This window comes from Bos indicus, chromosome 14 (genome assembly GCF_029378745.1).
Source record: "Bos indicus isolate NIAB-ARS_2022 breed Sahiwal x Tharparkar chromosome 14, NIAB-ARS_B.indTharparkar_mat_pri_1.0, whole genome shotgun sequence".
Lineage (NCBI taxonomy): Eukaryota > Metazoa > Chordata > Mammalia > Artiodactyla > Bovidae > Bos > Bos indicus.
Window position 1 is genome coordinate 69,857,950 of NC_091773.1, and position 24,377 is coordinate 69,882,326.

General features: G+C 39.5%; 1 protein-coding gene across 4 annotated transcripts in view; it reads right to left on the reverse strand.

Annotated features, from left to right (window-relative positions):
* The window catches only part of DPY19L4 (dpy-19 like 4), a 66,998-nt gene that overhangs the window by 25,081 nt on the left and 17,540 nt on the right, over positions 1 to 24,377 (reverse strand). For all 4 annotated transcript variants that reach the window (XM_019973807.2, XM_019973809.2, XM_070802884.1 and 1 more), the window contains 5 exons: positions 13,728 to 13,851; positions 8,985 to 9,119; positions 6,367 to 6,498; positions 6,169 to 6,267; positions 5,547 to 5,620 (listed from right to left, as the gene is read on the reverse strand). In XM_019973807.2, coding sequence (XP_019829366.1) covers positions 5,547 to 5,620; positions 6,169 to 6,267; positions 6,367 to 6,498; positions 8,985 to 9,119; positions 13,728 to 13,851 — 564 coding nt within the window. The remainder of the gene's footprint in view (positions 1 to 5,546; positions 5,621 to 6,168; positions 6,268 to 6,366; positions 6,499 to 8,984; positions 9,120 to 13,727; positions 13,852 to 24,377) is intronic.

A 24,377-nucleotide genomic window follows, 5' to 3' on the forward strand; every position in this document is an offset into this window, starting at 1 on the left:
TTCTGATCAACATTACAAACCCTGATATCCAACTGGTATATCTGAATATAAGGCACTTAACAATTTGTACCACCTATATGCCATTAATTGTATAAAAACTACCTAATGAGCTGGCAATATCCTTAAGGACAAGGACTAAGTTTTAATATTAAAATACCAAGTGCATTACCTTGTGAAGCAAATCTAGTACTTGACATGCACAACAAAGGAGCACTATACAAGATCAACTAAGAAATACTGAACAAAGCAGCCCTTAATGCCAGGTTCATTCTATTGTCTTCCAAGTGACAGAGGAAGTCAATGAAAATGCCAGTCGATTACGGATGTCTACAACCAATTTTTACTAGTTGCCTGCTGAGTTTCAGGCCTACAAATATACCTTAAAAAGACATGGTCCCTAGCTTTATCAAGCACAGTTCAGTTCAGTTCAGTTGCTCAGTCATGTCCGACTCTTCGTGACCACTTGAATCGCATCACGCCAGGCCTCCCTGTTCATCATCAACTCCCAGAGTTCACTCAGACTCACGTCCATCGAGTCAGTGATGCCATCCAGCCATCTCATCTTCTGTCGTCCCCTTTTCCTCCCACCCCCAATCCCTCCCAGCATCAGAGTCTTTTCCAATGAGTCAACTCTTCGCATGAGGTGGCCAAAGTACTGGAGTTTCAGCTTTAGCATCATTCCTTCCAAAGAAATCCCAGGGCTGATCTCCTTCAGAATGGACTGGTTGGACCTCCTTGCAGTCCAATGGACTCTCAAGAGTCTTCTCCAACACCACAGTTCAAAAGCATCAATTCTTCAGCGCTCAGCCTTCTTCACAGTCCAACTCTCACATCCATACATGACCACAGGAAAAACCAGAGCCTTGACTAGACGGACCTTTGTTGGCAAAGTAATGTCTCTGCTTTTGAATATGCTATCTAGGTTGGTCATAACTTTCCTTCCAAGGACTAAGCGTCTTGTAATTTCATGGCTGCAGTCACCATCTGCAGTGATTTTGGAGCCCCCCAAAATAAAGTCTGACACTGTTTCCACTGTTTCCCCATCTATTTCCCATGAAGTGATGGGACCGGATGCCATGATCTTAGTTTTCTGAATGTTGAGCTTTAAGCCAACGTTTTAACTCTCCACTTTCATCAAGAGGCTTTTTAGTTCCTCTTCACTTTCTGCCATAAGGGTGGTGTCATCTGCATATCTGAGATTGTTGATATTTCTCCCAGCAATCTTGATTCCAGCTTGTGCTTCTTCCAGCCCAGCGTTTCTCATGATGTACTCTGCATAGAAGTTAAATAAGCAGGGTGACAATATACAGCCTTAACGTACTCCTTTTCCTATTTGGAACCAGTCTGTTGTTCCATGTCCAGTTCTAACTGTTGCTTTCTGACCTGCATATAGGTTTCTCAAGAGGCAGGTCAGGTGGTCTGGTATTCCCATCTCTTGCAGAATTTTTCATAGTTTATTGTGATCCACACAGTCAAAGGCTTTGGCATAGTCAATAAAGCAGAAATAGATGTTTTTCTGGAATTCTCTTGCTTTTTCGATGATCCAGCAGATGTTGGCAATTTGATCTCTGGTTCCTCTGCCTTTTCTAAAACCAGCTTGAACATCAGGAAGTTCATGGTTCATGTATTGCTGAAGCCTGGATTGGAGAATCTTGAGCATTATTTTACTAGTGTGTGAGATGAGGGCAATTGTGCGGTAGTTTGAGCATTCCTGGCAATGCCTTTCTTTGGGATTGGAATGAAAACTGACCTTTTCTAGTCCTGTAGCCACTGCTGAGTTTTCCAAATTTGCTGGCATATTGAGTGCAGCACTTTCACAGCATCATCTTTCAGGATTTGAAATAGCTCCACTGGAATTCCATCACCTCCACTAGCTTTGTTCGTAGTCATGCTTTCTAAGGCCCACTTGACTTCACATTCCAGGATGTCTGGCTCTACGTCAGTGATCACACCATCGTGATTATCTGGGTCGTGAAGATCTTTTTTGTACAGTTCTTCTGTGTATTCTTGCCACCTCTTCTTAATATCTTCTGCTTCTGTTAGGTCCATACCATTTCTGTCCTTTATCGAGCCCATCTTTGCATGAAATGTCCCCTTGGTATCTCTAATTTTCTTGAAGAGATCTCTAGTCTTTCCCATTCTGTTGTTTTCCTCTATTTCTTTGCATTGATCACTGAGGAAGGCTTTCTTATCTCTTCTTGCTATTCTTTGGAACTCTGCATTCAGATGCTTATATCTTTCCATTTCTCCTTTGCTTTTCACTTCTCTTCTTTTCACAGCGATTTGTAAGGCCTCCCCAGATAGCCATTTTGCTTTTTTGCATTTCTTTTCCATGGGGATGGTCTTGATCCCTGTCTCCTGTACAGTGTCACGAACCTCATTCCATAGTTCATCAGGCACTCTATCAGATCTAGGCCCTTAAATCTATTTCTCACTTCCACTGTATAATGATAAGGGATTTGATTTAGGTCATACCTGAATGGTCTAGTGGTTTTCCCTACTTTCTTCAATTTAAGTCTGAATTTGGCAATAAGGAGTTCATGATCTGAGCCACAGTCAGCCCAAGTAAGATGGTAGGTGTTGCAAGAGGGCATCAGAGGGCAGACACACTGAAACCATACTCACAGAAAACTAGTCAATTTAATCACACTAGGACCACAGCCTTGTCTAACTCAATGAAAGTAAGCCATGCCCGTGGGGCAACCCAAGACGGGCGGGTCATGGTGGAGATATCTGACAGAATGTCGTCCACTGAAGAAGGGAATGGCAAACCACTTCACTATTCTTGCCTTGAGAACCCCATGAACAGTATGAAAAGGCAAAATGATAGGATACTGAAAGAGGAACTCCCCAGGTCAGTAGGTGCCCAATATGCTACTGGAGATCAGTGGAGAAATAACTCCAGAAAGAATGAAGGGATGGAGCCAAAGCAAAAAGAATACCCAGTTGTGGATGTGACTGGTGATAGAAGCAAGGTCCAATGCTGTAAACAGCAATAATGCATACGAACCTAGAATGTCAGATCCATGAATCAAGGTAAATTGGAAGTGGTCAAACAATAGATGGCAAGAGTGAATGTCGACATTCTAGGAATCAGCGAACTCAAATGGACTGGAATGGGTGAATTTAATAACTCAGATGACCATTATATCTACTACTGCGGGCAGGAATCCCTCAGAAGAAATGGAGTAGCTATTATGGTCAACAAAAGAGTCAGAAATGCAGTACTTGGATGCAATCTCAAAAACGACTGAATGATCTCTGTTCATTTCCAAGGCAAACCATTCAATATCACAGTAATCCAAGTCTATGCCCCTACCAGTAACACTGAAGAAGCTGAATGGTTCTATGAAGACCTACAAGACCTTTTAGAACTAACAGCCAAAAAAGATGTCCTTTTCATTATAGGGGACTGGAATGCAAAAGTAGGAAGTCAAGAAACACCTGGAATAACAGGCAAATTTGGCCTTGGAATACGGAATGAAGCAGGGCAAAGACTAATAGAGTTTTGCCAAGAAAATGCACTGGTCCTATCAAACACCCTCTTCCAACAACACAAGAGAAGACTCTATACATGGATATCACCAGATGGTCAACACCGAAATCAGATCGATTATATTCTTTGCAGCCAAAGATGGAGAAGCTGTATACAGTCAGCAAAAACAAGACCAGGAGCTGACTGTGGCTCAGATCATGAACTCCTTATTGCCAAATTCAGACTTAAATTATCAAGCACACAGCCTCTTAAAGGATTCTTTTATCTTAGTAGATAGGTATGATTCATGCTCCAGAAGACTTCTCTAGTGGTTAAGCCATGTAAAACGCTTGGTTAACTGATACATCACAACATTAAATTTTATGCATGGTATCTAAAATCCCATGTAATCACAGCAAATGATGATAAGGTTCTAGGGTCTACTTAGGAACTAGAGAAGTCTTCCTGACTGAGGGATCAAACAGATCCCCTGGAGAATATTTACCTATACATTTTGCTAGATTACATAGAATTTTAGATACTGTGCATGAAGTTTCATGCTGTGATGTATTAGTTAACCAAGTGTTTGACATGGATTAAACACTACAGAAGTCTTCTGAATCATATCTATTTACTAAGATAAAAGAATCCTTTAGGAGGCTGTGTGCTTCATAAAGCTAGGGACCATATCTTTATAAGGTATATTCATAGGCCTGAAACTCAGGAGGCAACTAGTAAAAGTTGGTTGTAGACCTCCATAATCGACTGGCCTTTTCACTGACTTTCTCTGTAACCTTGGAAGACTCTAGAATGAACCTGGCATTAAGGGCTTCCCTGGTAGCTCAGTTGGTAAAGAACCTGCCTGCAGTGCAGGAGACCCAGGTTTGATCCCTGGGTCAGGAAGATTCCCTGGAGAAGGAAATGGCAAACCATTCCTGTATCCTTGCCTGGAAAATCCCATGGACAGAAGAGCCTGGTGGGCTGCAAACCATTCCTGTATCCTTGCCTGCAAAATCCCATGGACAGAAGAGCCTGGTGGGCTGCAGTCCATGGGTTGCAAAGAGTTAGGCACGACTGAGCGACTAACACTTTCATAGGTAAATATATGTTTTCTGTTATGCAAATGGATTCTATCAGTATATAAAATCATTTATTTCATTTTAGATTTTAAAAATGCACTTAACCAACAAACAAAAGTATACTATTTTTGAATTTAAAAAGTCAGCTTCTGGCACAATCCACTATTATGACCAAAGGTGAGATTCTTTGCTAAGAAATAAATATCTTACTGACTACCTCATTTTTATGCCCAGACCCCATTTTTATTAACGCACAGATTTGTAATACACCATGAACCTTTTTTTAATTGAATTACAGTGACTTCATACTCTTTTTTTGGCTGCACTGGGTCTTTGTTGCTTTGTGTGGGCTTTCTCTAGTTGCATGAGCAGGGGCTACTCTGCTGCAGTGTGCAGTCTTCTCATCGCGGCAGCTTCTCTTACTGCGGAGCACAGGCTCTAGGTGTGAGGGCTTCGTAGCTGCAGCACTCAGGCTCAGTAGTTGTAGCTCGGGTTCTAGAGTGCAGGCTCAGTAGCTGTGGCAGGTGGGCTTAGTTGTTCTGCAACATGTGGGATCTTCCTGGACCAAGGATCAAACCCGTGTCCCCTACATTGGCAGGCAAATTCCTATCCACTGTGCCACCAAGGAAATTCCCATGTTCTTTTAAATATGAGCATTTTGCTGGTTAGAGGTTAAGATTTCCTTGGTTCTTTATTCATTTTAAATCTTTAATTTATCCTGACCTTAGATTGTATCATCATTTCTCATTAAGGGAGAAAGTAGTTACTGTGATGCTACTGAGGTTTAAGTATATCTAATTTTAAAAGACCTAAATGAGATATTTTTTAAAATAAGAAAAGTATTAATGTCATATTTCTTCTAGATATTATAATATCCCAGATTATTTTCTGAGTGGTATGTAATTAGGTGCCTACTACCTCCTTTGATTATTTTTGCTCTTTATCTTCTAAGTGGTATAGCGTTAGGTAAACTTACATAATCTAAAACTTACTTAGTCATATTTAGTCCAAATTTTACTTCAAGGAACTTCAGCATATGTCCATTTTCTTTGTGTGGGACAAACATCTGGAGGATAAAAACACTAGTTAGAACTATTAGTTGTAGAACTATTAGTTATGCTTATAACAATATGCTTTTGTCCAATACTAGAACTAGAAAACATAGCAAGATTATGAAACAAAAAATGTGAATTAAAAATGCATGGTATAACTATGAAGCAAGGAGATTTATTGGCATAAGTCAATCACATTACCTTATAGTTAAGCATAAAAGTATAATGGGGTGGTAAGAAAATTTTAACCTTTTTCCACCTAGCATAAACAACTTACCCACTCTTGTGAATGTCTTTTACTCATCTGAATTTATTCTACATATTACTTAATGCTAATTTGGGTAATGATGACATTTTAAATTAAATGAAAAATAAAGTAGAATTTTTAAAAGTATATATAGAAAAAATTCAGAATCCTATTTTCCCACCTAATATACTAGGTATGATTACTGTTCAACTAAAAATATTACTGTATAAACTCTATTGTTATCCCATTATTCTCATTAAAATTAAATTATTCAAATTGCTTTACTACATGAATCTCCAACACAGAGTTACTTACCTTCATTATAATATTCAATGTCACTGTCAGAGTACACACCAAGTAAAAATTAATCACTTTCATTATTTTAGCCACAAAAGTTCCTTTCTTCACATTCAGCTATGGGGAGGAGGAACCATATGAACAAATAAGTGAGATTTTTTTAAAAAATTAACAATTTAAAAATTCACCCCAAGAATGATAGTCAATTCTACTTACCTGAAGGCACTTAGCAAGCATTAAGGCTACTACTAAACTTAATAAAGGAGACACCAATAAAGCTGAATTCTCAAACTGCAGTAAATATCCCAGAAAGAGAGAAAATATATAGATTTTATAAACTTCATGAACCTGTTGGGACAAAAATGAGAATAAAATGAATTTTACTGTACATTTTTTTCATTAGATAAAATTTGACTACAATTATAAAGTAAATGCTCTACTATAATTTTGGACAGTGTTGTACAACCATTCAATTTGTACTTTTATTGTCATGGAATATAGTTCTTTCTTTTTAGAAAGAACTCTCCAGAAACAAAGTAAAAAGCTTTGAAATCATGGATGTCTAAATCAAACTAAAAGAACCTTCTTTAATCCCAGGCTCTGACTTCATTTCACTTGGTTTGTCTTGTCCACCTGAGCAACATCAAGCTATGTAAGTAAAAAATCATAATCTTTAGCAGTAGTCCCCAAAACCTACCCAAGGAAAATATATTGCCATGAAATACGGCACCAGCGAAAAGTATTTTTGTACTTGGTCCATTTAACAGTGACAATAAGAAAGCTAAATTTAATTTCCTAATAGAAGACCTCCTAGTTCTTCTAGAAAGTTATGTCTTACTAGGTTTCTTTTCTAAATTTCAATAGTATAACTTAATCTACCATAAAATAGATTCCTTTTATTGAATAGAAAGGGGAGAACTAAGACAAAATATAGACATTAGTTGGGGTGAGGGGGAGGAATCAAAAGGTAGAGTGATCTTAAAAAAAAACACAGAAAGAAAAAACATCCCTAAAAGGCCAGAGCCATTTTTTAAAAAAATACCTCACTGTTGGGAGACTGACACAGTCACAAGGAGAGGGCTCTACTGATTTTCTGGGTGCTAGTAATATCCTATTTTTTCATTTTGGCTGCTGGTTCTCTTAGTCCAAACCTATGCCTCTATCCCAGATTCATAATGCTGGGGCCAACCTTATCATCTATATTTCTGCTTTTCCATTTGGCTCCCTATTAAGTTCTGCCAATCTGTGTTCCTGAGAGGTAAGGTTGGAGGACAGAGCAGGGATGTATTCCTTCCTGTGGCCTGCAGTTCCTGGGTGGATCACCTTAGCAAGGCTTCTTCACGCCAACAGAGTAATTCCTTCCTGTAACAGCAGTTCCACGCAGCTGCAGTTTTCTTAAGCTTCAAGAACCAGCTTTATCATGTCTTCTTACCCCAGAGACCATGGGATCAGCTGGCCACAGTACCATTCTCAGAAGTCTGGGTCCCTTTTCCAGAGAGCCCTTCTTTCCAGTACAGAGATACCAGCAAAGTGGAGCAGTGGCTCTTTATCAGAGGTCTATTTCAGCTCCATGGGGGTCCCTCCTCTAAACTTCTAAGTTTTAATAATTTCCAGTTCTTCCACAGCTTCTAGGGTGGTAGCTGCTTCCTGAAGCTTTACCTCTGTAATACTTTTAGGTACTTATTACCCTTTCACTTAACAAGTTAACAACTTTATACTTGGTTAATGATTATTTAAATAACCTAATCACCAGGATTCTGGACCAAGTGGAAGAAAAAGGATGAGCATGAAGATTCCCAAATTTCTAGATAAGACAATATATTAAAAACTCAATAAATGTTTATAAATAAGGAAAAGAAAGATAACAAAGCAAAAAAATAAAAAGATAAACAAAGGAACTGAATGTCTACGGGAAACTACTGCTGACAGGAGTATAATCAATATAACTCTTCTGGGGAAAGGCTTGGTATCTCTAGTTAGATTGAATATGCACTATCCTTTGACTTCTAATTCCACTATGAGGTATATCTTCTAGAAAAATCTTCTGAGCAGGGTGATATGTATATGAATGCTTATAGCAGCACTGGTCATATGAACAATAAACTGGAAAAAAGCTGAAATGTTATTTAGTGGCAGAATATATTAATAAATAAAAATGAATGAAATATAGCTCTATATATCACCATGGATGAATCTCAAAAGCAAATCAGGCAAAAGTAAACAATACATTATAATTTAACAACGTATTTTTAGGAATACATAGATAGGTGGTAAAAAAAAATAAAAAGAAGGAAAGGATTAACAAAATTCAGGACAGTTAGCCTCTGTTGGAGAGGGAGCAGGATATGACTGGGAAAAGGGGGCTTTCAGGGTTTTGAAATGCTCCAATTCTTGGCCTGGGTGTTCAATTACTCATATTTTTTCTATACACTATATGTGTGCTCAGTTGCTCAGTCATGTCCAACTCTTTGTGACCCCTTGGCCTGGATACTCAGCCCATGGGATATATATAGCATACATAGACTCTTTTGAACATGTCCTATATTTCACTTTTTTTTTTTAAGAAACAGGGAAGATGGAGAAATGGCTAGAAATAGAGAGGAAGCACAGGGGTGACTTTGGTTAAACAGCCCAGGCTTAAGGGACTCTCAAAGTGCTTCTAAAAGGACTAGGGAAGAATGAGTTTAACAACCTTTTAAGTAGAAGTATAAATCAGAGCCTATTAAAGCATTTCAAAATAAGTTTAAAAGCTAAATGGTTTTTATACAACCTTATAAACACTAGATTTAAAATTCTGCAGATTTAAAGTCATAATTTTGAAATGCCATTAATACCTTGTCACTCTGCTCCAGTGAAAAACTATCTAGCAAGAAGAGAGATATTGCTTGAAGAAACAAGAGATAGTGGCTGTACTCCCACACCATCATAAAGGTGTAAGTTGAAGCACTCATCAACAAGTAGCAAAACCTCTAGGGAAAAGAAAAGCAAGAAATTAGTGTTAACAGCTTTGTTACTATACAAACCCATAAGGTTGTTACCTGAACTTCTGCAGCCCTTACTGGTTCTATTTTAAAGCAACTCTTAAAACTTTTTTTAAAAATCACATAATTATGATTAAATCTTTACATAAACAATAAGATCTTAAATCAAACGTTTTACAAAGAAATCAACCACTTGCCCTTCATGTTCAACATCATATTGAGAACCTCAGGAAGATAAAAAAAAGAAAAGAAGAAAATTCAGTAAAATTTTCTTTCATTCTAAGAGATAAGGTAGTAAGTATTTTTAAATGGTGGCTTTTACTAGACTTGACTGCTGGGTGGTCACTACTACTGATTCAGGCGCAAATCTTCTTTCAAACACACACACACACACACACACACACACAATGTGTATGTATAGGGTGAATTCAAGGGGAAGCAAACATAATGGAATGACAGTTTATATATATATATATATATATATATATATGTATGTATCTATTTGGTTTCTAAATTTTAGTGAAGAACTCATACAAAATTGGGCTTTCCAGGTGGCTCGGTGGTAAAGAATCCACCTGCCAATGCAGAAGATACAGTTTCAACCCCTGGGTCAGGAAGTTCCCCTGGAGAAGGAGATGGCAACCCACTCCAGTATTCTTGCCTGGAGAATCCCACAGATAGAGGAGCCCGGTGGGCCGGGCTACAGTCAATGGGGTCACAAAGAATCAGACACAACAAAAGAGCAACAACATACAAAATACTCCAGATAACTGAATTTTAATCTTTATCTTCCTTGTCCTGATTAATTACTTAGCAGCAACACAATTTGTAACTTTTTTTTTTTTGCTCTTAGCAACTACACAGGTTATTCTTCAAATATTTTTTGGTGAGATATTTCAAATACATTTTGGAAAAAGGTACCTCAGACGTTACAGTAATCTTGCTTTTGCTTCTTTCAACTATTACAACACCTCCAAGATTTCCAGCTTTTCTATTCACTTTAATTCTCTCCTGAAGAAACTGCTCAAAATCGGCAGCACCCAAGATTCCATCTTCTGCAGGGTGGGTATAGTGAAGTGAAAGTCGCTCAGTTGTTTCTGACTCTTTGCGACCCCACGGACTATACAGTCCACGGAATTCTCCAGGCCAGAATACTGGAGTGGGTAGCCGTTCCCTTCTCCAGGGGATCTTCCCAACCAACCCAGGGATTGAACCCAGGTTTCCTGCATTGCAGGCAGCTTCTTTACCAACTGAACTACGAGGGAAGCCCTACAGGGTGTGTCTAGTCACGAGTAAACTTCAGGACCTTCTTCTTTCTTTGCTCCCCCATGCTATAAGCTTTTTCACAGGCATCATGGCGGCAGAAAGTGCAGTTTTGTTTTCTTAAAAAATTGAGTTTTAAGCTGAAGGGTTAAGAATACACCACAGTAAAAACTTGCTCTTTTTTAACCGCGATGTTTTTATACAATCCTTAATATTGCTGCTGCTTTAATATTTGAATAGATATTTTGCTCTTGTTGTGTACTCTGGAGTACCAGATGTGTGTGTCAGTTGCTTAATTGTGTCCGACTCTTTGTGACCTTATAGACTGTAGCCCACCAGGTTCCTCTTTCCATGGGATTCTCCAGGCAAGAATACTGGAGTAGTTTGCCATTGCCTTCTCCAGCAGATCTTCCCAACCCAGAGATCAAACTCGGATCTCCTGCACTGCAGGGTGGACTGTCTATTATCTGAGCCACCAGTGAAGCCCAGTACCACACGAGTGGTTACACATAATCAAATAACTGCTAAACATAATTTACTTCCTTTACGTTAATATTGAGAGGAAAAAAATGAAAGAGGATGGGAGAGGAGGAGGGAGAAACTCATGGAATACTTTCAAAATACAGAAAAATAATTGCGCTTAAATAAAAAAGGAGAAAAATATGTAAACAAAAATAGGAGTATAAGCTATTCTTATATCCCTACAAAAAGCACCAGGTCTTTGGTAAACAATAATGAACTGAAGGGAAATATACTTTTCACTGTGTATCTATCCACTTACACTGACATTTTTTTTTTTACCATCTGTATAACATAGATGCGGAGAAGGCAATGGCACCCCACTCCAGTACTCTTGCCTGGAAAATCCCATGGATGGAGGAGCCTGGTAGGCTGCAATCCAGGCTGCAGTCCATGGGGTCGCTACCAGTTGAAAACGACTGAGCGACTTCACTTTCACTTTTCACTCTCATGCATTGGAGAAGGAAATGGCAACCCACTCCAGTGTTCTTGCCTGGAGAATCCCAGGGACGGGGGAGCCTGGTGGGCTGCCGTCTATGTGGTCGCATAGAGTCGGACACGACTGAAGCGACTTAGCAGCAGCAGCATAACGTAGATGTATTTATTACTTTTTAAATGTATGTATTTTATTATTATTATATATATGAGGGCATTTCGGCTGCACTGGGTTCCCGAGGCCTCTGCACAGGCCTCCTCTGTTTGCAGTGAGCCAGGGCTGCTCTCGAGCTGCAGTGCACAGGCATCTCTTCATGGTGGTCTCCCTTCTCACAGCACACAGGCTTTACAGCACAGGCTCAGCAGCTGTGGTGCACGGGCTTAGTTGCCCCGCACTGTGTGGAATCTTCCTGGACCAGGGATTGAACCTGTATCCCCTGCCTTGGCAGGTGGACTCTTAACCACTGGACCACCAGGGAAGTCCTTTTTTAATTAAAACAATTTTTTAAAGTACTAGGAAGAATACACAACATGGCAATGAAACAACGATATTCACAAAAATATAGAATATGGTATAGAAGGGAAAAATAAATTTACACTTTATTCTACCTCTTCTGAAACACCTTTTAAAATAAATAATTTTATTTTTTTTTTAAAGAAACTTTTCTGACATGGGCTATTTCTTAAAATGTTTATTATTAGTAATATACTTCCTGATGATTTTTTTCATTTTTGTTTACTTTTTTTGGCTGTACTGGGTCTTTGTGGCTGTGTGTGGGCTTTCTCTGGTTTCAGAGAATGATGGCTGCTCTTCCTTGCAGAGTCTGGGCGTCTCATTGTAGTAGTTTCTCTTGTTGCAGCATTCAGGCTCTCAGGTGCACAGGCCTGGTTGTTCCAAGGCATGCGGGATCTTTCTGGACCAAGGATCAAACCCGTGTCCCTTGCTTGGCAGGCAGATTCTTAACCACTAGACCACAAGGGAAACCCTGATGTGGACTATTTTTAAAGTCTTTTATTGAATTTGTTACAATATTGCTTGTGTTTTGTATTTTCATTTTTTTGGCAGCAAAGTACGTGGGATCTTAGCTCCCAGACCATGCACCCTGACTTGGAAGGTGAAGTCTAAACCACTGTACCACCAGCGAAGTTCCAGAAGAATGATTTTATTAAAAATCATTTTATCTTTGATAGGGAATTCCCTGGCAGTCTAGTGGTTAGGACTTCACTACCACTAAAGAAGGCACGGGTTTCATCCCCGCTAGGGAACCTAAGATGCCTTGAGGCATGGCCAAAAAAAACCCAACACATCTTTTTTTGTGGCAACAAAATTTTCACTTTAATTCAAAATAATAGTAAATATAAAGAAGCTTAGGCAGTTCATTTTGCTATGTTACACTTTTAAACAAAAACTGAAGAACTATTCTTCCCTAGAAGGCTGCACAATCTAACAGGAAAACATTCAATTAAAGACTTCCTATTATAGAAAATATTCCTCCTTAGAAAGGTCTTTACACAAGCCCAGCAAAAGAAAAATTACAAATCTCAAATGTGTTATTATTTTAGATAAAAAAGGAAATTCTAGTACTACAGAAAATGAAATAAAGTTTGCTATGCTCAGGACATCTGACATCCCTGAAAGAATAGAGTATTTTTCAGAGATTTCACAAAGGAACCTTAAGCGAATCCTATTTCCTAGCCAACCAGGTTCCTGTAGTCAGTCCCTTTTTCAGGCTGAGAATTCTTAATCCAAGACAGGCAGACAATCAAAAGATTACTACATTGAAGTCAAGTTCAATATAATTGGTTGCCTTTTATAATCGTATTTATTTTATTTTATGCATTTAAAATCATTATTCTGAGATGGAGTATCTAAGCTTCACCTGATTCCTGAAGGGTTTACAGCAGTAACAACAACAAAAGTTAAGAATCTAAACCACCCAGGACAGTCTCCTGAAGCTTACTTATACCTCAGTCACAGAAAACATAAAGGCAAACAAAATGTAAAATGTAAATGTAAACAAAACGTGCATTGCTACCACTGCTCTCACTTGCGGTCACTTTCTAACTTCATTAATATTCTTCAACTCGTGATGATTAAAGGCCATGCATGTCCCAAAAGTGAGAGAAATAGAAAAATAATGAAACATTCATTTTCATAATAAAATATTCTTCATATTTGTCAAGTAACTGCACTAAAACAAGTAACATCTCCCTTCTCCTAAATATAATTTACTGTCAGACTACAGAAAAAGTTATAACAAGATTATCATGAAGTAACTAGATTTCACTGAATATAACAACTTTTCATATGAATAGCTTTAAAATTATATACCACATTTGCAATATATCAGAATTGTGACAAATAAATTTGCATCTTACCTCTCCATAAGAATTTAAGTTGCTTTTTAAATAGCCTGTCAGTGCAGCAACTTGGCATGCAAAGTACGGTAGTGCCCAGTTTTCTCTTAAAGGAATGGAGTGTTCAATTCTTGTTGTATCTACCCTAAAATAAACCATAGATGAGCAGCAAAAGAGCAAGACGTTGTATTTGTGTAACACTACACTTTTCAAGGCACTTTCACACACATCTCATTGTCCTCCATATCCTGTGAGGTAGGCATGGACAAAGCCATCATTACCTATGCGGCATCTTACAACAAATTCATTGTTTCACTACTACCTGACCTCCCACCCAGGGAGACTCAGTGCTGCTGTGTCTGCTTGATGAATAGATGGGCCTTTGTGAGATTTTGAAAAAGGCATCTCTGCTCGGGGCAAATACAGCCTCATGCTACAACACACAACTTGTTGCAAGTACACTGGAGTTCAACCCCCACCTTCCCTTCCCTTAGAAAAGACATGGTTATCCCTCTCTAGAGGGGTATCTCTAGACATGGTTATCTCTCTAGAGCACAGTGTGCACTATGGAATTAGCAGTTCTTATACTAACTCTTATGTAAAAGGAATAAGAAGCTCAGAGAAGTAGTGACTTAAGTCATTTAGCTAAAAGATGACACAATTAGGATTACAATGCATATCTTCTAATATCTACTTAATACTCCTTCCAGAATTAACATTACAACAGCCCTGTATATGATAGATCTAGAGAGCTCTGAAAACTTCCAGAATCACAAACACAATGTTTTCGGAGGTGCCTCCTAAGTTTCTCCTGTATCAATCTTCATTGCGTGTTGTCTCCTATGCATATCCTCTAACACAACGGACTCCGTTCCTAACAATTAAATTTGGATCTCCATAAATTCAATGGCTATTTCTGCGCCCGCCGCCCCCCACACAAACACAATGGTGCTACTGCTTTAAAATACTTCATGAAAACTGCTGCATAATTCTCCTAATGGAGACAAACATGTTTGCATTTATTTTGGTTCAATCAAACTGTGGTACAGGGACTTCCCTGGTGGCAGAGCGGTTAAGAATCCACCTGCCAATCCAGGGGACAGGGGTTCAATCCCTGGTCCGGGAAGATGCCATATGCTGCAGAGCAACTAAACCCGTGCACCTCAACTACTGAGCCTGTGAGCCTCAACTACCAAGCCCGAGTGCTGTCAGGGCCCCGAGCAACTACTGAGCCTGTGGGCTGCAAGGACTGAAGCCCACATGCCTAGAGTCTGTGCTCTGCAACTAGAGAAGCCACCACAAAGAGAAGCCCAAGCACCGCAATGAAAAGGAACCCCCTCTCCACGCAAATAGAGAAAAGCCGCACAAAGCAATGAAGACCCAGCACAGCCATAAAAAAGTAAGTAAAATTATTTCTTTTAAAATTGTGGTACAGGGAATTCCAGGTAAGAGAAACCCAAGTAAGACGGTAGGTGTTGCAAGAGGGCATCAGAGGGCAGACACACTGAAACCATACTCACAGAAAACTAGTCAATCTAATCACACTAGTAGGACCACAGCCTTGTCTAACTCAATGTAACTAAGCCATGCCTGTGGGGCAACCCAAGACGGGCGGATCATGGTGGACAGATCTGACAAAATGTGGTCCACTGGAGAAGGGAATGGCAAACCACTTCACTATTCTTGCCTTGAGAACCCCATGAACAGTATGAAAAGGCAAAATGATAGGATACTGAAAGAGGAACTCCCCAGGTCAGTAGGTGCCCAATATGCTACTGGAGATCAGTGGAGAAATAACTCCAGAAAGAATGAAGGGATGGAGCCAAAGCAAAAAGAATACCCAGCTGTGGATGTGACTGGTGATAGAAGCAAGGTCCAATGCTGTAAAGAGGAATATTGCATAGGAACCTGGAATGTCAGGTCCATTAATCAAGGTAAATTGGAAGTGGTCAAACAAGAGATGGCAAGAGTGAATGTCGACATTCTAGGAATCAGCGAACTCAAATGGACTGGAATGGGTGAATTTAATAACTCAGATGACCATTATATCTACTACTGCAGACAGGAATTCCTCAGAAGAAATGGAGTAGCCATCATAGTCAACAAAAGAGTCAGAAATGCAGTACTTGGATGCAATCTCAAAAACGACTGAATGATCTCTGTTCATTTCCAAGGCAAACCATTCAATATCACAGTAATCCAAGTCTATGCCCCTACCAGTAACACGAAGAAGCTGAAGTTGAACGGTTCTATGAAGACCTACAAGACCTTTTAGAACTAACACCCAAAAAAAGATGTCCTTTTCATTATAGGGGACTGGAATACAAAAGTAGGAAGTCAAGAAACACTTGGAATAACAGGCAAATTTGGCCTTGGAATATGGAATGAAGCAGGGCAAAGACTAATAGAGTTTTGCCAAGAAAATGCACTGGTCCTATCAAACACCCTCTTCCAACAACACAAGAGAAGACTCTACACATGGACATCACCAGATGGTCAACACCGAAATCAGATTGATTATATTCTTTGCAGCTGAAGATGGAGAAGTTCTATACAGTAACAAAAACAAGACCAGGAGCTGACTGTGGCTCAGATCGTGAACTGCTTATTGCCAAATTCAGACTGAAATTGAAGAAAGTAGGGAAAATCACTAGACCATTCAGGTATGACCTTAATCAAATCCCTTATCATTATACAGTGGAAGTGAGAAATAGATTTAAGGGCCTAGATCTGATAGATAGAGTGCCTGATGAACTATGGAATGAGGTTCATGACACTGTACAGGAGACAGGGATCAAGACCATCCCCATGGAAAAGAAATGCAAAAAAGCAAAATGGCTGTCTGGGGGGCCTTACGAATCGCTGTGAAAAGAAGAGAAGTGAAAAGCAAAGGAGAAAAGGAAAGATATAAACATCTGAATGCAGAGTTCCAAAGAATAGCAAGAAGAGATAAGAAAGCCTTCTTCAGCGATCAATGCAAAGAAATAGAGGAAAACAATAGAATGGGGAAGACTAGAGATCTCTTCAAGAAAATTAGAGATACCAAGGGGACATTTCATGCAAAGATGGGCTCGATAAAGGACAGAAATGGTATGGACCTAACAGAAGCAGAAGATATTAAGAAGAGGTGGCAAGAATACACAGAAGAACTGTACAAAAAAGATCTTCACGACCCAGATAATCACGATGGTGTGATCACTGACGTAGAGCCAGACATCCTGGAATGTGAAGTCAAGTGGGCCTTAGAAAGCATGACTACGAACAAAGCTAGTGGAGGTGATGGAATTCCAGTGGAGCTATTTCAAATCCTGAAAGATGATGCTGTGAAAGTGCTGCACTCAATATGCCAGCAAATTTGGAAAACTCAGCAGTGGCCACAGGACTAGAAAAGGTCAGTTTTCATTCCAATCCCAAAGAAAGGCAATGCCAAAGAATGCTCAAACTACCGCACAATTGCCCTCATCTCCACATGCTAGTAAAGCAATGCTCAAGATTCTCCAAGCCAGGCTTCAGCAATAAGTGAATCGTGAACTTCCTGATGTTCAAGCTGGTTTTAGAGAAGGCAGAGGAACCAGAGATCAAATTGCCAACATCCGCTGGATGATGGAAAAAGCAAGAGAGTTCCAGAAAAACATCTATTTCTGCTTATTGACTATGCCAAAGCCTTTGACTGTGTGGATCACAATAAACTAGAAAATTCTGAAAGAGATGGGAATACCAGATCACCTGACCTGCCTCTTGAGAAATCTGTATGCAGGTCAGGAAGCAACAGTTAGAACTGGACATGGAACCAATACAATATTGTAAAGTTTAAAAATAAAAAAAAAAGAACTGGACATGGACCAACAGACTGGTTCCAAATAGGAAAAGGAGTATGTCAAGGCTGTATATTATCACCCTGCTTATTTAACTTATATGCAGAGTACATCATGAGAAATGGTGGGCTGGAGGAAGCACAAGCTGGAATCAAGATTGCCGGGAGAAATATCAATAACCTCAGATATGCAGATGACACCACCCTTATGGCAGAAAGTGAAGAGGAACTAAAAAGCCTCTTGATGAAAGTGAAAGTGGAGAGTGAAAAAGTTGGCTTAAACCTCAACATTCAGAAAACAAAGATCATGGCATCTGGTCCCATCACTTCATGGGAAATAGATGGGGAAACAGTGGAAACAGTGTCAGACTTTAGTCTGTGATTTTTGGGTTCCAAAATCACTGCAGATGGTGACTGCAGCCATGAAATTAAAAGACGCTTACTCCTTGGAAGGAAAGTTATGACCAACCTAGACAGCATATTCAAAAGCAGAGACATTACTTTGCCAACAAAGGTCCGTCTAATCAAGGCTATGGTTTTTCCAGTGGTCATGTATGGATGTGAGAGTTGGACTGTGAAGAAGGCTGAGCGCCAAAGAATTGATGCTTTTGAACTGTGGTGTTGGAAAAGACTCTTGAGAGTCCCTTGGACTGCAAGGAGATCCAACCAGTCCATTCTGAAGGAGATCAGCCCTGGGATTTCTTTGGAGGGAATGATGCTGAAGCTGAAACTCCAATACTTTGGCCACCTCATGCGAAGAGTTGACTCATTAGAAAAGACTTTGATGCTGGGAGGGATTGGGGGCAGAAGGAGAAGGGGACGACAGAGGATGAGATGGCTGGATGGCATCACTGACTCGATGGACGTTGAGTCTGAGTGAACTCTGGGAGCTGGTGATGGACAGGGAGGCCTGGCATGCTGCGATTCATGGGGTCGCAAAGAGTCGGACACGACTGAGCGACTGAACTGAACTGACAGGGAATTCCCTGGCAGTCTAGTGGGTGGGACTCTGCCGTTTCACTGCCGAGTGGGCAGGTTCAATCCCTGGCTGGGGAACATTTTTTTTTAATGTGGCACAGCCATACAATAGGCTACTTACTACTTAGCAACAAAAAGGCATGAACTATTGATACACTCAACATACGTGAATCTCAAAATGACTCAGCTGAGTGGAAGAAAAAAAACAAAAAATATACGCCGTATGACTCCATTTATATAAATTTCTAGAAACTGCAAACTTATTTACAGTGACAGAAAGCAAATCATAAGTTTCCTGAAGACAGTGGAACAGCAGTAGAGGTGGGGTAAGAAGAGGAACAAGGGAGAGATTACCAGATAGCACAACTAAACTCTGGGTGGTGATAACATTATACTGATTTTGTTGATGGTTTCACAAGTGTGTCTAAACATCTAAAATTATCAACTGGTACATTTTAAATATGTACAGCTTATTCTATATCAATTATACCTCAAAACTGCTAGAAAGTATTAGAAAATAACCTGTGTTCTATGAATGTATATGTAATTGAAAAAATATATATACACACATATTAAAAACATGAAGATCAAATGAAATACAAGTTGAAAAACAATACATTTTCTAGAACCTAGTCAACAGTATTAGATCTTTCCTCTTTTATAACTCTGTATGATCAATTTTTACTTAACAATATGAGCATCTTCTGTAATATATACGCCCATAAACTTCAAGAACATTGAATGGTCATGGTACATAACTATACATGTTTATCATAATCTAACCAGTTCCTCCCTATTGTTATATATTTACCTTGTTTTTGACTTTACCTACTACAGTTTTTAAAAACAGGAACCAATGGTTTTGTATAGAGATTATTGGTCTCATTGTTTACTTTTAATTCTTTAACCCAATTGGAATTTATTTTATTATGTATGGAGTATTTCTTCTTCAGATGTGATTGCTTCAATACCATTTTGTGAATATCATGTATTCTAAAGACCACCTATTCTCATACAATATTACTTCTGAAAATTTGTTGTGAAAGTTGGCTTTCTAAAACACAAAACAAGATATTCACCATGTCATTAGTCAACAAACAGGAAGGAGAGGATGTCTATTCTCAAGTCAGGACTTTGCCAACCACTCTACCAGCCCAGAATTGGGAAGCTGAACCTGTAATCCTCATTCCAAAGACTCATTCACTACCCCTACCCAACGCACAGATCAGTACAGTGAAACCTACAACACTGTGCACCAGAAACACTATCTGGGAAGGGATGAGGGAACCTTCTTAGTCACTGCAGCAAAAACTGAGCAACTCTGCCAGTTATTCTCTACATGAACAAGCCTCCTCACAGCCCCAGTCCTGAATGCCTGCGTTACTCAACGTTCTTCCCCACACCACCATCCCTGGTGGCTGTAAGCACCAGAAGGATAACAATGGGATGTGACAAAATCCAGTGAGACTTACTTTTTCTCCCCAGTTGCAGTGTCGAGCAGAGAGCAGCACAAACCAGCAGTTCAAATAATAATTACTTTCATCAACCAGGCCTACGGATATATTCCCAGAGACAGCCAACTCTGAGTTTTTGTGTTTTCATTTCAAATACATCATAGCATAAACATAACCTGAATCAACTGGATGACCACTTTGTAACTCATTATTGCCAAAAGATCAGGACTCACTTTCATGTTTGTGTTAATAATCCAATTGGTTACAGAGTACTACTTCAACTGCCTTGGGTTAATCAGAAAAAAAAAAAAAAACATGACATGGTTTTCTTAATAGTAAGTGATGTATTGCCAAGTAAAAACAAAATGTACAGATCACTATGGTAAAAAAAAAAAAAAAATTTCATAATGGATAACAGAGCAACATGAGATCTGAGTCATCTCACAGTACTCAGTCATGTAGGTTTGCCATACTCAAAAGAACCTAGTGAACTGGTATATGTTATTCAGTCGTGTCTGATTCTTTGTAACCCCATGGACCGTAGACTGCTAGGCTACTCTGTCCATGGGATTTCCCAGGCAAGAATACTGGCGTGAACTGTCATTTCTGTCTCCAGATGATCTTCCTGACCCACGACTGAACCCGTATCTCCTACATTAGCAGGTGGATTCTTCACCATTGAGCCACCAGGGAAGCTCCGGTACTATATACATGCTGAGTAGAAATTTGGCTTTAGCAAAATATCATTTTTCACATTAATGTTTCTAGTTAATATTTTACTAGTTTGTTACTTCATTAGTAAATTGGTTTCAATACTATCATAAATGTTTTCATCACAAGGAGTTGGAAACATAGTTTTATGTTTTATATTTAAGTAACATCATCATTCAAATTGGGTTTCCCGGTGGTGCTGGTGGTAAAGAACCCAGCTGCCAATGCAGGAGACACGGGTTCAATCCCTGGGTCGAGAAGATCCCCTAGAGGAGGGCATGGCAACCCACTCCAGCATTCTTGCCTGGAGAATCCTACAGACAGAGGAGCCTGGCGGGCTGCAGTCTATGGGGTCACCAAGTCGGAAACAACTGAAGCGACTGAGCACACATTCACGCATCATTCAGATTATTTAAGTCAACACATGAAATCCATGATTATAAAGTTTTAAATATACATATGTGAAGCTTGAGAAACACTGACTTTTTTATTTGCTTTCGCTGTGCTGGGTCTTTGCCTGCATGGGCTTTTCTCTAGTTGTGGGGGCCACTGTCCAGGTGTGGTGTGTGGACTTCTTGTTAGAGAGCAAAGACTCTAGGATGAACAGGCTCCGGCAGTTGCAGCAGGTGGGCTCACCAGCTGTGGTTCCAGGCTCTGGAGCACAGGCTCAACAGCTGTGGCCCACCGGCTTTTCCTGGACAGGGATGGAACCCATGTCTCCTGCACTGGCAGGTGGATTCTTTACCACTGAGCCAAAAGGGAAGCTCACAAACACTGATTTAGATTAGATGTGAAAAACAGCCTGGCATGTCTATGTATCATGTGTGAAAGCTGAAAAATACCTATGCAATATTAGTATAATTTCAAATAGCTATATGTTCTCTTGCATCAACATATTATAGTTTACCTATTAGTTCCATTATATTTAGGTTGTTTTCTAATCTTTCATTTTATTACAAATACTACTACTGAGGCAGTGAAATCTTCCCTTATTTTTAAAATTACTTTTTTGGATAAAATGAAATTCCTCAGAAAAACCGGAATCTAAAATTGAAAACCTTATAATTCCACAAGTACCTGGAGTATTCCAGTAAGATTATTATAGATCCAGCACCACGTGTTACCACTGTTTTCTGTCAACTCTGCAACATGTGCATTCCTTGCATTTTACCTTTTATTAATCACCAATGTGTTTAGTAATCTTTTTTTTGGCCAAAGATTAAACTTAGTATAGACTTTTAATCAGATATAATTTTTTTGCTCTTCAAATACAAAGTTGGGTCCACTGAAAGTGATTTTTTGGTATATATTTGAGATGAGAAGGTCAGTGAGGACCAAGAGCAATTTCTGTATTCCTTATACATGAAGATTGGACTCAGATTACCCCATTTTGGTGATAAGACTATTCAGAGGGAATCATTTTACTTCTCCCCACTACTGTATACACAGTGCTACTTCTTGAAATTTTCTTGAATTTTCTAGTATGCCTACATCCTTCAATTTGAACAAACAGGAGCTATTTTACTATCCTGCCTTCTAATTCTAATATTAAGGAACACAAAATGTCATTAAGAACACAACTAATACTCAAAATGGAATAACTCATGTCTTTTTATACTTTTCCAGGCAATCATATATAAACCAAAGCTGATGAATAAAAAAGATAGCATATTCTTTCTTGGCATTAAAATATATTTTGCCATATAAAATATATACCAACATGGGACTTCCCTGGTGGTCCAGTGGTTAAGACTCTGCTTCCACGGCAGGGGAGGTAGGTTCAATCTCTGGTCAGGGAACTAAGATCCCAAAGCCACGCAACATGTGGCCAAAAAAACAGAAAAAAAATATATACCAAAAAATAAACAATGGAAAACAAACATATAGAAAAACTACTTGCTAAGAATTTCTAAATTGCTAAAAGATACATTTTAACAGAGATATATCAGATTAATTTTTCTACCTAAGTCCTGCTCCAGCTACCCAGGATATATTTATTGTGTCATTAAATAAGGCAACCAAATTATAATAAGGTAATTTTGTTACAATTCTCACTAAGATCTTTAAAATATTTTGACAGGGAGTCTTATTTATTTTTTAATTGCTGTTATTTTTACATGGAAAAGTTGCCTAGTCTTTCTCTTTGAACTTGTGATGAAGAAAGATCTAGGGATTAAATGAAATGAGTATTAAAGCCAGTCTCCAACATGGTTCACAATAGCCCCTGCCTCCTAGGTCGGGAAGATCCCCTGGAGAAGGAAATGGCAACCTCCTTCACTATTCTTGCCTGGGAAATCTTATGGACAGAGGAGCCTGGCAGGCTACAGTCCATGGTGTCACGATAGTCAGACACAACTTAGCGGCTGAACAGCAACCCGATATTAATAACCCATGTAGCCACTTTCCACATTGTGCCATGGTCAATCTATATGACCAACAGAATATGGCAGAATGATGTTCTATCATTTCTGAGGTTAGGTTATAAAAGACACCTGGCTTCCACTATGACACATTCACCCCACTCTTTCTTGCATCATTCACCTTAAACCAAGTTGTGAGCAGCCCTCTGCAGAGGTCCACATGATGAGAAACTAAGGCCTTCCAAGACAACACCCAGTGAGGGACTGAGGCTTCCTGCAAAAGCCACATGAGTGAAAAGTAAAAATGGTCCAGGCCGGTCAAACCTTCAGATTACTACAGCCCCAACCAATTACTGACTCAATCTCACATGGAACCCTGAGCCAGAACCACCCAGATAAGCCGCTCTGGATTCCTGACCCTCAGAAATGGTGAGACAGAATGTCTGTTGTTCTTAAGTTTGGGGCTGATCTATTTATACATCAGATAGCCTAGAAAGCAATCCTTTTAGAAGGTCTCTATTTTAAATAATTGTTGTTTTGTTGCTAAGTTGTGTCCAACTATCCAATTCTTTTGCAATGCCAAGGACTACATGGCCCACCGGGCTCCTCTGTCCATGGGATTTCCCAGGCAAGGATACTGTAATGGGTTCCCATTTCCTTCTCCAAAGGATCTTCCTGACCCAAAGATCAAACCCCGGACTCTGGCATTAGTAGGTGGGTTCTTACCACTGAGCCACCAGGAAAGCCCCCCATCCCTGTACTTTTAAGAAGAAACATACCCGACTCATAAAGCTGGCAAGCTATACTTGAAAACCACTAAGGAAGGTTGTTTTGGTTTTGGCTATGCTGGGCTTTCATTGCTGCGTGGGCTTTCTCTAGCTGTGGTGTGCAGGGGCTGCTCTCTAGTGGTGGTGCACGGGCCTTCCACTGAGGTAGCACTTCCCTGTTGTGGAGCATGGGCTCCAGGACACATGGGCTCAGTAGTTTCAGCTCCTGGCCCTGGGCACAAACTCAGTAGCTACAGTGCAAGGGCTTAGTTGCTCAGCGGCATGTGGGATCTTCCCAGATCAGGGATCAAACCCATGTCTCCTGCATTGGTAGGCGGATTCTTTACCACTGAGCAACCAGGGAAGGCTCTAAGGAAGATTTTTCAAATCCCTTACATCAACTGTTGCCAGCATATGACCCTAAACAAAGCCCAGTTACAAATATAGCCCATATCTGAATCTCAATAACATGGAAGTATCATATTTTTCATTTGGCAGTTGCCAAAGGAAAATGTATAACAAAAGAAATGTCTCATATTCTAAAATTTAATCACATTAAGTGTTACGGGGAGAAAGTGCTGTGCTGT